Genomic DNA, 13148 nt, shown 5'->3' on the forward strand with positions numbered 1-13148 from the left:
TACTAGGTACCTCACACATAGTGTTCCTAATCCATTCCAACAACTGTGCAAGATAATTACCGTTGACTGTATTCAAAGATGAGGAAATGAAGAAGCAGAGAGGTTAACTGACTTCCTAATACTTGCCAGCACAGAACTGAAACCTAAAGTCTGTTTCATTCTAAAACTCATGCTCTTCCCATTAAGACTTGTGGATCCTTGAATATTAAGTTTACTCTTTTTAATCAACAATTATGTAATTATACCTTTTTAGGTATTAGACATAATGTCCTTTGGTTATTCTGATGCCTTATTAAATTTGTACATACAGCACTATTATCAGATATTTGCCTCTTTCACTGATAGAATTCTTCTATTTATCATTTAATTTAATGAAATTTTTCATCTTGTTTTTTCTTTGTAATTTTCAGACAGACAGATTCTTGAACGCTTCATTCGTTCTCACTGTGACACTGACCACGGGAAGACATGAAAAAGGAAACTAGATCAAATGAAGACAATCTGAAAAGCAACTGAAGCACTAGGGCCAACCTGGTCATCATGGAAAAATAAGATGCAAATTGCTTGAATTATGTTGTGATATTTGTGTCTTTGTGTTATCTCATTTAGCTTTATTTTTTTATAATTTTATTTATTTTTTGTTGTTGAGAATATACACAGCAAAATATACACCAATTCAACAGTTTCTACAGGTATCATTTAATGACATTTATCACATTCTTTGAGTTGTGTAACCATTCTCACCCCCCTTTTCTGAGCTGTTCCTCCACCATTAACATAAACTCACTGCCCCCTAAGATTTCAATCTAATTTTTAGAGTTGCTGTTGTCAATCTGATCCCATATAAATAGTTCTCAAAAGAACATAATGCTCAAGACAGACATTTTTACTAGTTGAGCTAAACTATTGTTTGGTTTTAAGACTTCAGGGAATATTGCAGGTTTAAGATTTAAAGATTGTGGTGTAGTGAATTACTTAATATGGCCCTTCTAGCCATAGTTTTTGTAATTCCCACCAAATGACTGGGTGGGACTATGCAAATGAGATGTTTGTGGCCCACCAAGGGGATTGGATAGCTTGCTTATAATGTAAATAACATGCATGGCACCTTTGTGGGGGTGGTAGCATGCAAATAAGGTGTGTGGAACCCTAACAAGGGGATTGACCAGTTTTGCCATCCTGCTAGGCTTAAAATGAAACAACCCAGAGGCAGGAAGGGAGGATCTCACCACCACCAGGAAAGAAGAGCCAGGAGTGGAGCACATTCTTAGGACCTGGGATCCCTGCACTGAGAAGCTCCTAGAACCAGGAAACTGAGAGAGAGAGCTGTAACACCAAAGATGGTGAGAAGCAGCGGCAGAGAAATGGTGGCAGCAGAAGCTGGAGACTGCATGGTGGATTTCCTGGCCCACAGAGTGAGAAAGCTGAGCGCCTTCAGGCAGGAGGTTTACTGGTGGAGTAGGGTGCCTCTGGGCACTTGGTGGAGCTAGGTTTGCTGACCCATAGAGCTAGAGCTGAGTGCCGTCAGGCTGAGGCTTACTGGTGGAGTGGGGTACTTCGAGCTGAGACTTACTGTCAGAGATAAAGAGCTTTGTAACACTTGCCTGAGCAGGGAAGAGGCCAGGTCGAGGGGCCAAGGGTCAGAGCAAGACCTGCCTGCAACATGGCTGAAAGAGGCTGTCTTGATTGAAAAACTGTATCCTGAACATTCCTGAACATGAATTACAACCTGTCACTTCCCTAATAAACCCCATAACTGTAAGTATGCTCTGAGTTCTGTGTGACCACTGCACAAATTATCGAACCCACCAGAGAAGTAGAGAGTGCTGTAGGAGGGACAGCTGGTGTCAGAATTGGTAAAAAGATTGGAGAGGAGATATGTCTGATCTCCACCTCATAGAATCAGCCTTGGGCTGTTGATCTTGGTTCTCCTTCCCCCTTGTGAAATTAAAGGAGGTCAGATGCCTTTGCCACGTCTTTTTATAAAGATTATCTAGTTTAGCTTTATTTTTAAACAAATAAAATTATTTAAGTCTATCAATTTTCCCCTGATCATAGCTTTAGCTGTATCCAACAGGTTTGGATGTAATATTTTTTCCTTTTCCCTTTTCAATAATTAATTTGTGATTTCAATTTTGATTTCCTCTTTGAACCAGGAATTACGTGGAAGAGGAGTATTAATTTCCCAATAATTAGAGTATTTTAAAAAATCTTATGTTGATTTCTTGTTGGAATGGACTAAAGTAAAAAAATCTCTGCTTTGGGAACTTTATCAGTATACCATATATTGATCATATATCAATTTATCAATATATCATATATTGATCATATATCAATTAATTAATATATGATTAATTTTTGTGGGTGTTACATGAATATTTGAAGAGAAAAAATATAGTCTGTTTATTGCATTTTTCAAATCCCTTATATCTTTGCCTTAATTATTCTTGAACAGTCAAATTGTGAAAGATAAATGTCAAAAATATTCCACAATAAATATGTTTCAATCAATTTCTCCCTGTATTTTTAGGATTTTTTTGCTTTATATCTTTGGCTGCTGTTATGTTTCTATTAAGGTTTGTGACTTATTCAGGGTTTATTGATTAACTTTTTTCCCTCATTACATGTTATTTCTTTTTGTCCTTGTAAGTTCTTTTGTCACGAATTGCATTTTAACTGAAATTATTTGCAGTCAGGCTGGGCTTTTTTGATTTAGTTTTTTGCATTTTTTTAGTATATCCTTGCCTTTCCTTAATTTCCAATCTTTCTTTGTAACTTTGTTGTGATGTATTTCTAAAAATACCTTATGACTGAATTTTGTACTATAATTAGTATGACAACTTATGTCATTTTATAGGAGAATTTAGTCAGTACATAGTAATGTTCATGCTTGATATATTTGATTGTATGTTTTCTATATTATTTTTTGTTTGTTGTTTGCTACTCTAGTTGCTCTTTTTAGTTTTCCTCTTCCTAATTTTCTTCATTTCTTTCCTCCACTATTTTAAAAATACATTATGTTCATTCTGCTAGTAGTTACTTTTTTTCCCTACTTGTCTTCTGTTAAGCCAGACATTAAAGAGATGTGAAAAAATAAAGTGTCACTCTTCTTACTAAATTTTGTTTTGGAAAATATACTTATTTTCTTAAAACTTTTTATGCTAACCTGTGATGAGTTTATTTTTTATTTTAATATTTTATTTTATTGTAGTAGTTAATTTTTTATCCCACATGGTTATTACTAAATTTAGATTTCTCCAACTGATATATAAAAATTACATAATTCCTATGCTTCCAGTACCTTTTACTTGCCTATTATTCCCACCCCTCCCGCTTACTGAGATCTTTTATTTTTCCATTCCATATTGTACTTCCCACTCCATCCCTGGCATGTGCGCATGCGCACATGCGCGCGCGCACACACACGTCATTGCTGAGATAGTTTGGAATATTTGTTCCCAGCTTTTATTAGGGACTTCCTTATAATTTACTTTTTGGATTAAATAAGTCTTTTTCAGTCACATTATCAGTATCATCCATTTGCATTTAACTATCACTGTTCCTTTCACTCCCTTGTCTTCCCATGTCATGAAATTCACGTTCTGAGTTATTAGAATACTTTCTATGTATTTCCTCAGATGAGTTACAAGAGTGGCAACATTCTGAATCTTTAGTTGTCCAACATGTCATTCTTTTGGTCTAAATGATGATATCTTGGCTGGGTATAGAATTCTTGGATCTTCGTTCTATTGTCTCAATAGTCCATTATCATTGTTCCACTGTCTTCCAGTTCAGAGTATTATTTATAAGTCAGTTACTGGTCTGATTATATTACTGTAAGTGACCTATTTGTTTCTTTGTTTCCTGAAAGTTTATAATATTGTCGCTTTACCTTTGGACTAAATTAGAAATTTTTTTGAGGCTATATGCCTTATCTGGGATCATTTTTTAGCGTCAGGAAATTTCTTCTATTTCACCTATTTAACTTTCTTTTTTTTTTTTTTTACTTCTCTGTTACTCTCTGTGTTACTTTTTCTCCTTCTGAACATACTATTATTTGCCTCAGAGGCCTCTTATATCTGTCCTTTAAATCATCTTTTTATTTATAGATTTTGTTTTTTCAGTATTTTTTACCTTTGCTGTGTGAAATTTCTTCCTTTTGCTCACTCAGAACATTAGTTTGGTTCTTAGCAGTGACCATTTTGCTTACTGTAGTTTAAAATTTAGGCATTGTTTTATTTTAGCTTTAATTTCAAAAAGTCTTTTTCTCTGTAGTTGAATTTCCTTGATAGTGATTGCTGTTTTATTGAGCTTATCCTTTATCTTATCTATTGACTCTACTTTAATTGGAGTCACTTTTTCTACTTGTTGGGTCTCGTCTTCCTCCTTCAATTTACGGGGTCCCATAAAGGTGGCATAGTGGTTAAGAGCTATGACTGCTAACAAAAGGTGGGCAGTTCAAATCCACCAGGTGCTCCTTGAAAACTCTATGGGGCAGTTCTACTCTGTCCTATAGTGTCACTATGACTCAACGACAACAGGTTTGGTTTGGTATAATGGGCAACACGGGTTGTCTATACTCTCAAGCTAGGTCAGGCCATTGGGGGGTCTCTTGGGCTAAGGAAATGAGCCTCAGTGGGAGGCTGGCCACTTTTTGTTTAGTGGATAAGCAGAAAAGTATCTGGTCTTACAGAGAAGGAGTTTGCTTACCTGCTGAAGTGCAAGTAAGAGTCTTATCCTCACTCTGGCCTCTTCCAAGAAGGTAGGGGACAACTCTTTCTCAGCTGCATAAATTAGGGGCAATTAATCCCACAATTGCCAATCTGAGTTTTCTAGGGTCAGAAGGCTTAAGCAGCCCTTCCCAGAAAAACGAGCACCAAGTGGACGGGTAAAGTTCTTTCGGAAGGACTCATCCACATTTGCCCATCTCAGGCTCATCAGAGAACCTTGAAGTCTGAGGTCTTTGCCATGGCCTCCAGCAGAGACAGCCTTCTCCTGTGACCTTGATCCTTCTGCTCTTGCATGGCACCAGGGCCAACGAGAAGAAAGCCTTGCACCTACTCCTGAGCTTTGGAGAATCTGTGGCTTCAGACACACCCCAGGCCTCTCGCAATAATATTCACTTTGTTGTTGTGAAACTGAAGAAAACATTGAGCATGTGTGGTCAAAAACAGGCTTTCAGGCCTCCATCTTGTGAAAGACTGATGTATAACAAGACCCTTGGAGCAGAGGTCACAAATGGGTACCCAGGGGCCATGCGTGTCCAAGATGGATTTAGGCCTGCACATTTTTTCTTTAATTTGAATTAGCTGGGAACTGTTAAAAGACAGATGATTTCAAATAAAAAACGTATTTTTGACTTCTGCTCTCTGCTCAGGAATCTAGAGAGCTGGAAAGGGCATAGTTCCCACTCTTAAAACAACAATAGCAAGCTGGACAAATTGCATCATGTCAAATGTCCCTCCTCTGTTCTCTGTCTCACTCTCCTCTTTCCCAGAAACTCCTGTGGGGTCCCCTCTCCTCCTCTTCCTGCATAAGCAACAACTACCAGCAGCAGAACCTGCATGGAGAGACAAATGGTCTACTAGCTTTCCCACCAGCTGTGAGTGTTTTTGTGGGTCATTGGTTTTGACCTGTCCTACTTTCTATTTCCATTTTGTACCAAAGAAGTATTATTCCCATTGTCCCTCTTCCAGACAAAGGTAGTTCTCTGCCTGTCAGCTAGTTTTGCAGTTTTTGGCCAAGGCTTGAGCATCCAGCTGCTGTGTACACCTTTCTTGGAGTACTAGGGACCACAGCAGTGGCCAACCAGTATTTTTGTTAAATTTCCTCTTGACGTCCCTCATAGCACCTACTCGAAAGCACAGGTTCACACTCATCAGAGTCCTGACCTAAATATTAAAAAATAAGAGGTAAAGCTAGCAGCCCTTTCATTCAATAAATATTTATTGAATACCTGCTATGTGCCAGGCCGTGTTTTCGGTGTCGGGAATATACTAGTGGGAAGACAAGCATGGAGATTACATTCTAGGAGACAGACCATAAATAAGTAATAAGTGGAAATATAAGGGCTACACAAAAACATTGCTCTGATGGAGAATAGCGGGAGTGTCTTACTTTCCTAGCACTGCTGTAACACAAATACCACCAGTGGGTGGCTTTAACAAACAGAAATTATTTTCTCACAGTTCTCGCACCTGCTCTAGTGGAAGGCTTTCTCTCTCTGTGGGCTCTGGGGGGAGGTTCTTGTCTCTCAGCGTCTGTTTTTGGGTTCCTTGGAGATCTTCATGTGGCATGGCATCTATCCTCCCCATCTGTGCTTACTTGTTTCTGTGCCTAATCTGATACTCCTGTACTCTTTTTACATCTCAAAAGTATTTGGCGTAAAACACACCTTACACTGACACGGCCTCATTAGCATAATGAAGAAACCTTTGTTCCCAAATGGGGTTACATCTACATGTATGAGGGCTAGAATTCCAACATGTATTTTTAGGGGACACAACGGAATCCATTGTTGTTGTTGTGTGCCATCGATTCAAGTCTGACTCATAGTGGCCCCATGTGACAGAACAGAACTGCCCATAGGGTTTCCATGGCCATGATCTTTACGGGAGCAGATCGCCAGGTCTTCTCCCTCAGAGCCACTGGGGGGGTTCGAACTGCAGACCTTTTGGTTAGCACCCGAGTGCTTAACCATTGCACCACGGGGACATCTGCCAAATGGACACTTCCATGGTCATGAGGATAGTAGCCACTGCTCACATTAATGTGCCAGAGGATGTGAATGATTACTTTAATACAGTTCCTTTTCAGAGCAGTTAAAAGCAAGTCAGTCACTGCACCTGGCATGAGTTAATTATGTAGTACTAGTACCTCTATTAGTATATTTCAAAAACAGTAGTTCTTCAACACAGATAATGATTCTAAAAAGTTTTCTCCTATGGTACCTCCTGATGGCTCTTTTGATTTCCTTTCTACACCTCTGGAAAATTTACCCCTCCCCCCAACCCATACATCCTACCCAAAAAAAAGTACATACAGCCAGATTTCGATGTTTTCAGAAACATCTCTTCTTTGTTTTCAGCCTCTTAAGGAAATTGTTACTTGTGTAAACATGTTTAAACTTGTTCCCAGTGGTTTGGCCAAACACTAGTCTAGTGCTGTTCCATAACATAACCTAATGTAATGTAATGTAATCACCTTTCATAATATAATTTCATGTAATCAATCCCTTGAAAAGGGAGTTTCCTTAGGGTGCGTTCTGTCTCCAGACTATTAATAGATATTTTGGCAGAATTTGCTCTCTTCATTTTTCCCAAGAGAAGCTGTGAACTTGCAATTTGTCCAGCTTGATGTTGTTTAAGAGTGGGAACTATGCCCTTTCCAGCTCTCTAGATTCCTGAGCAGAGAGCAGAAGTCAAAAATACATTTTTTATTTGAAATCATCTGTCTTTTAACAGTTCCCAGCTAATTCAAATTAAAGAAAAAATGTGCAGGCCTAAATCCATCTTGGACACACAAGGCCCCTGGGTACCCATCTGTGACCTCTGCTCCAAGGGTCTTGTTATACACCACTGTGGGCCAGTTTGGGACCAGGCCATACTTCAGTCCTGCTTAGCCAAACTGAAGGTGTAAGTCTTACAACAGGAGTCTTTTCTTGTTTACTAAATTTTTATAAATTGATGGATGTAACTAGTCAAAGAGACTTGGTGGCACAATGGTTAAGCGCTTGGCTGCTAACCAAAAGATTGGTGGATCGAACCCATCCAGCAGCTCCACGGGAGAAAGACCTGGCAATCTGCTCTCATAAAGATTCCAGCCTAGAAAACCCTATGGGGCAATTCTACTCTGCCACATGGGGTCGCTATGAGTCAGAATTGGCTCAATAGCACCCAATAACAACACAACAATTAGTCAATTATTAACTAACATTTATTAGTTTATTGGTTTCATTTTATTACTTTAATTTTTAGTTTTACTGTAACTATACACACACACACCAGTTACTGTTCAGTGGACTCTGACTCATGGTGACCCCATGTGTGTCAGAGAAGAACTGTGCTCCATAGGGTTTTCAATGGCTGATTTTTCTAAAATAGATCACCAGGTCTTCCTTCTGAGGTGCAGTAACTATTAAAAAAAAATTATAGTTAACTATAGCTAACTATAAGGAGCTCCGGTGGCTCAGTGGTTAAAAGTGCTCAGCTGCTAACCAAAAGGTGAGCAGTTTGAACCTGCCAGCCATTCAGCAGGAGAAAGATATTGCAGTCTGCTTCTACAAAGATTTACAGCCCTGGGAAAGTATTAGCCCAAGAAACAGAAAGGGCCACATAAACCAGAGACTTCATCAGCTTGAGACTAGAAGAACTAGATGGTGCCCGGCTACCACCAATGACCGCCCTGACAGGGAACACAACAGAGAGTTCCTGATGGAGCAGGAGAAAGGTGCGGTGCAGAACTCAAATTCTAGTAAAAAGACCAGACTTAATGGTCTGAGACTGGAGGAACCCTGGAAAGCATGGCCCCCAGACTGTCTGTTAACCCAGAACTAAAACAATTCCTGAGACGAACTCTTCAGACAAAGATTGGACCGGACTGTGGGACATAAAATGATATTCGTGAACAGTGTGCTTCTTAGCTCAGGTAGATACATGACGCTAAATGGGCAGCTTCTGTCCAAAGGTGAGATGAGAAGGCAGAGAGTCAGGAGCTGGTTGAATGGACACGGGAAATCAGAGGTGGAAAGGGGAAGTGCTGTCACAGTACAGGGAGAGCAATTATAGTCACGTAACAATGTATGTATAAATTTTTCTTTAAGAGACTAACTTGAAATGTAAACTTTCACTTAAACTACAATAAACAAACAAAAATAATAATAATAATATTTACAGCCTTGGAAACCCTGTGGGGCAGTTCTACTCTATCCTATAGGGTCGCTATGAGTTGGGATCAACTCGACGGCAGTGGGTTTTTTTAATATATATAGTTAACTATAAACTATAGTTAACTATAAACTGTAGTTTATAGTGATATAACTTATAACTATAAATTAGTTATAATAATATAATTTATAACTATAAATTACAGTTATAATAATATAACTTTAAATTGAACTGGCAATCCTTTGGTTAGCAACTGTAACTCTTAACCATTGTGCCACCAGGGCTCCTTACGTTGTTGTTAGATGCTGTCCAGTTGGTTCCAATTCTGACTCATAGCGACCCTACAGGACAGAGTAGAACCGCCCCATAGGGTTTCCAAGGAGCAGCTTGTGGATTTGAATTGCCGACCTTTTGGTTAGCAGCTGAGCTCTAAACCACTATGTCACCAGGGCTCCAGGGCTCATTATAGTTAACTATAAACCCCATAAAAGAATTTGGATAACACTTCATTAAAAATTAATGCAGGACCTATATGAAGAAAACCTACAAAACTGTTGTTGAGTGCCGTTGAGTGGATTCCCATTCATAGTGATCCCATGTGACAGAGTACAACTGCCCCCTAAAGTTTTCTAGGCTGTAACCTTTACAGGAGCAGCTCACCCCGTCTTTCTCTCGTGGAGCTGCTGAGTGGGTTCAAACTGTCAACCTTTTGATTAGCAGCTGAGCGCTTAACTTTTGCGTCACCAGGTCACCTTCATGAAACTACTAAGGGATATGAAATAAGACTTGAGTAAACAAAAAGGCATTATATTCTTATTCAAGAAGATTCAATATTGTAAAAATGTCATTTCTTCCTAAATTGACCTATAAATTTAATGCCAATAAAAATTCCAACAGTATTTTTTTTGTGTGTTTATGTAACTTGATTATGAATTCTGAAGCTCATTGGTAAAATGTAAATATCAAGAATAACCAGGAAATCATTGATACAGAATATGAGTAATTAGGAGAACTCTCCTTTTACAAATATTAAATTCATTATAAAGTTACTATATTAAATCGGAATTTTGGTGGCACAGTGATTAAGTGCTCGGCTGCTAACTGAAAGGTCGGCAGTTCAAACCCACCAGCCACTCCGAGGAAGTGGAGCAAGATGTGGCAGTCTGCTTCTGTAAAGATTATAGCCTTGGAAGCCCTATGGTGCAGTTCTGCTCTGTCCTACAGGGTCTATATGAGTTGGAATCGACTTGATGGCAATGTTTTTTTTTTAAATTAAATTACCACCACTTGTCTGTCAGTTTGTTGTACTGTGGTAGTTTGCATGTTGCTATGATGCTGGAAGCTATGCCACCAGGATTACAAACACCAGCAGGGTCACCCATTGGCCAGGTTTCAGTGGAGCTTCCAGACCAAGACAGACTAGGAAGAAAGGCCTGGTGATCTACTTCTGAAAATTAGCCAATGAAAACCTATGGATCACAACAGAACACTGTCTGACTCACTTTCTTTGGATCTATCATCAGGAGGGATCTATTGCTGAAGAAGAATATCATGTTTGGTGAAGAAGAAAGTCAGCGAGGGGAAGGGAGATCCTTGATGAGATGGATTGGCCGAAAGCTGCAATGATGGGCTTAAACACGCTGGTGATTGTGAGGATGATGCAGGACGGGGCAACAGTTTCCTTCTCTTGTACGAAAGGTCGCCATGAGTTGGAGTTGACTCAGCGGCAGCTATCTCTATCTTATGTTACTAGTTTTGGGAAGGATGAACAGATTAACGGTCTTCTGTTAATAGCCTCCAGAAATAGAAATAGACTTAAATATAGATACATATACATATATATATACACACACATATGTATATATATACACATGTATATACATATATACGGATACACATATGTACACATATACACATGTATATACATATATACAGATACACATATGCACATATATACACACATATGTACATATATACGGATACACATATGTACATATATACACATGTATATACATACATATGTATATATATACACACAGCTATCAGGTACATGATAAATGTGCCATTACAAGACTATGCAGAGGAAACGGCTCACTGAATACCTGTTATTTAAAAACTAACCATTTTTTTTAAAAAAAGACGTATCTGCAGGTCACACCTTTAATAAATTCCAGATGGATGAAATAAATAAATGTAAAAAATTAAATCATCCACGTACTAGAAGAATCTTTTCTTTTAAATCTCTGGGTAAGGAAGCCCTTTCTAAGTATGTTTCGAGAACCAGAAGCTTCAATGGAAATACTGATAAATGTATCTACCTCAAAATTAGAACCTTCACTATGACCAAAACAAATAAGCAAACCCAAAACAATTCCCCCCGCTTGGGGGGAAAAAAAACCCTACCATAAAAATGTTTGAAAGACAACTGCAAAAGTATTTGCATTATATATAACAAAGTATTATTTTTATTATATTCAAATCGTTCTTAAAAATCACTCAACGGAATCACCAGCAAAGGTTGGCCATATTGGCAGAGATGAGCCAGACAGTGCTGGCTCGCGTGTGCAAGGGCACTCTCGGATGTGGTTGGAGTGCGTCTTAGTTTTCTATTGCTGCTGTAGTCCAAATACCACAAGTGAGTGACTTTAAAGAACAGAAATTTATTTTCTCAGAGTTCTGGAGGCTGAAAGTCCAAATCAGGGTCTTGACCACGTTGATTCCTTCCTTGTCAGTAGCTCCAGGCATTCCATGGTTCCTTGGTTTGTAGATGCTCCTCGTGAGGCATCTGTCTTTCTGCTGTGTCTGTGTCTAGTTTGGTCTTTTTATAATTCAGAAGTAATTAGGGTGAGGGTCCACACTACACTGATATGCCCTCATTAACATAACAAAAGGAAATCTCTATTTCCAAACAGGATCCTATATACAGGTGCGGGGTTAGAATTTGACACATATTTTGGAGGGACACGATTCAATCCATAACAGAGTGTAGGTTGGTAGAATCTTAATAGTTTCACAATTTGTTCCAGCATTCATACTTTTATGAATTTATCCTAGTGAGATAGCAGCACAAATGGGAAAAGTTACATGTCCAGTTTTTCGTTTGTTTTTTCATTAAAGAACTATATGAAAGAGAAGAAAAACGCCAGTGACATTTATGTTCATCAACAGAGGACTTTTAGGTAAGTTCAGAAATGGAACACCATTTAGGTCTCTATTTAATGATATGGAAAGACCGTCAAGAGCGTGCTAAGTGAAAAAAGTAGGTTACAACATGGTGTGATCCCATTTATATGGAATTGTACATCTCCACATAAATGTTGAGACTGACAAAATGTTTAGTGAATTCAGTCATATGAAGAAAAACAAGCAGAGTAAGGAGACTGAGAATCACAGGCATTGATATTTCAGGTCGGGTGGTCAGGGATGGCCTCTCTATACGATCGCACGAGCTCATTCCTGAGGGAAGGGGAGTGGAAGGGAGAATCTCGGGGGTATCTGAGGGGAGGGCCTTGTAGGCAGAGGGAACAAGCGCAGAAGCTCTGCATCTTCTAGAAGAGGTCAGTGTGGTCCCAGAGAAGTGACGGGAGACAGGCAGGAAGTGTGACTGGACAACTAGTCAGGGCGCATCACACAGAACCTCAGAGGCCAGGGTAATAGTGCCCAGGGCCTAACTATGGAAAATAATGCCTAGGACAATTAGTATTAAATTGCTGAATGATCTCTCATAGCTGGCGATGGAACTGTGACAGCCAGTAGAAATTGCTAATTGGCGCCCTGCCTCAAGCGGAGCCCAGGGCACAGCACACGATACCCAGGGTGCGCTGCCCTAGCTGCCCCCCTCCAGTGAGGCCTCTGGTAACACCTCTGGATTTGATTTTGAATGAGATGGGCAGCATGGCAAGGCTTTGAGTAGAGGATGGACATTTCCCATCTTCCATTATAAAATAATCACTCTACGTAGAACATACTATTGTTGTTGTCGTTGGGTGCCATCCAGTCAAATTCAACTCAGCAACCCCATGTGACAGAGTAGAACTGCCCCACAGGGTTTCCAAGGCTGTAATCTTTATGGGAGCAGATCACCAGGTCTTTCTTTCATGGAGCCACTGGATGGATTCGAACCACTGACCTTTTGATCAGCAGCAGAGTGCTTAACCATTGCCCCACCAGGGCTCCGAATATACTGTAGGGAGGCAAAAATTGAAATAGTGAGACCATTTAGGAGGCTATTGCCAAAGCCCAGGAGAGACCCAGGTGCTTGGA

The 13148-nt window shown here is 39.4% G+C and overlaps 1 protein-coding gene across 1 annotated transcript in view; it reads left to right on the forward strand.

Moving 5' to 3' along the window:
• The window catches only part of TEX26 (testis expressed 26), a 57465-nt gene extending 56993 nt beyond the window's left edge, over positions 1 to 472 (forward strand). The window contains exon 4 of the mRNA XM_023738543.1: positions 411 to 472. Within this exon, the coding sequence (XP_023594311.1) occupies positions 411 to 472 (62 nt within the window). The remainder of the gene's footprint in view (positions 1 to 410) is intronic.
• Positions 473 to 13148: the final 12676 nt, after the last annotated feature.

The sequence above is a fragment of the Trichechus manatus genome, unplaced genomic scaffold, assembly GCF_000243295.1.
Source record: "Trichechus manatus latirostris isolate Lorelei unplaced genomic scaffold, TriManLat1.0 scaffold00118, whole genome shotgun sequence".
Taxonomy (NCBI): Eukaryota; Metazoa; Chordata; class Mammalia; order Sirenia; family Trichechidae; genus Trichechus; species Trichechus manatus.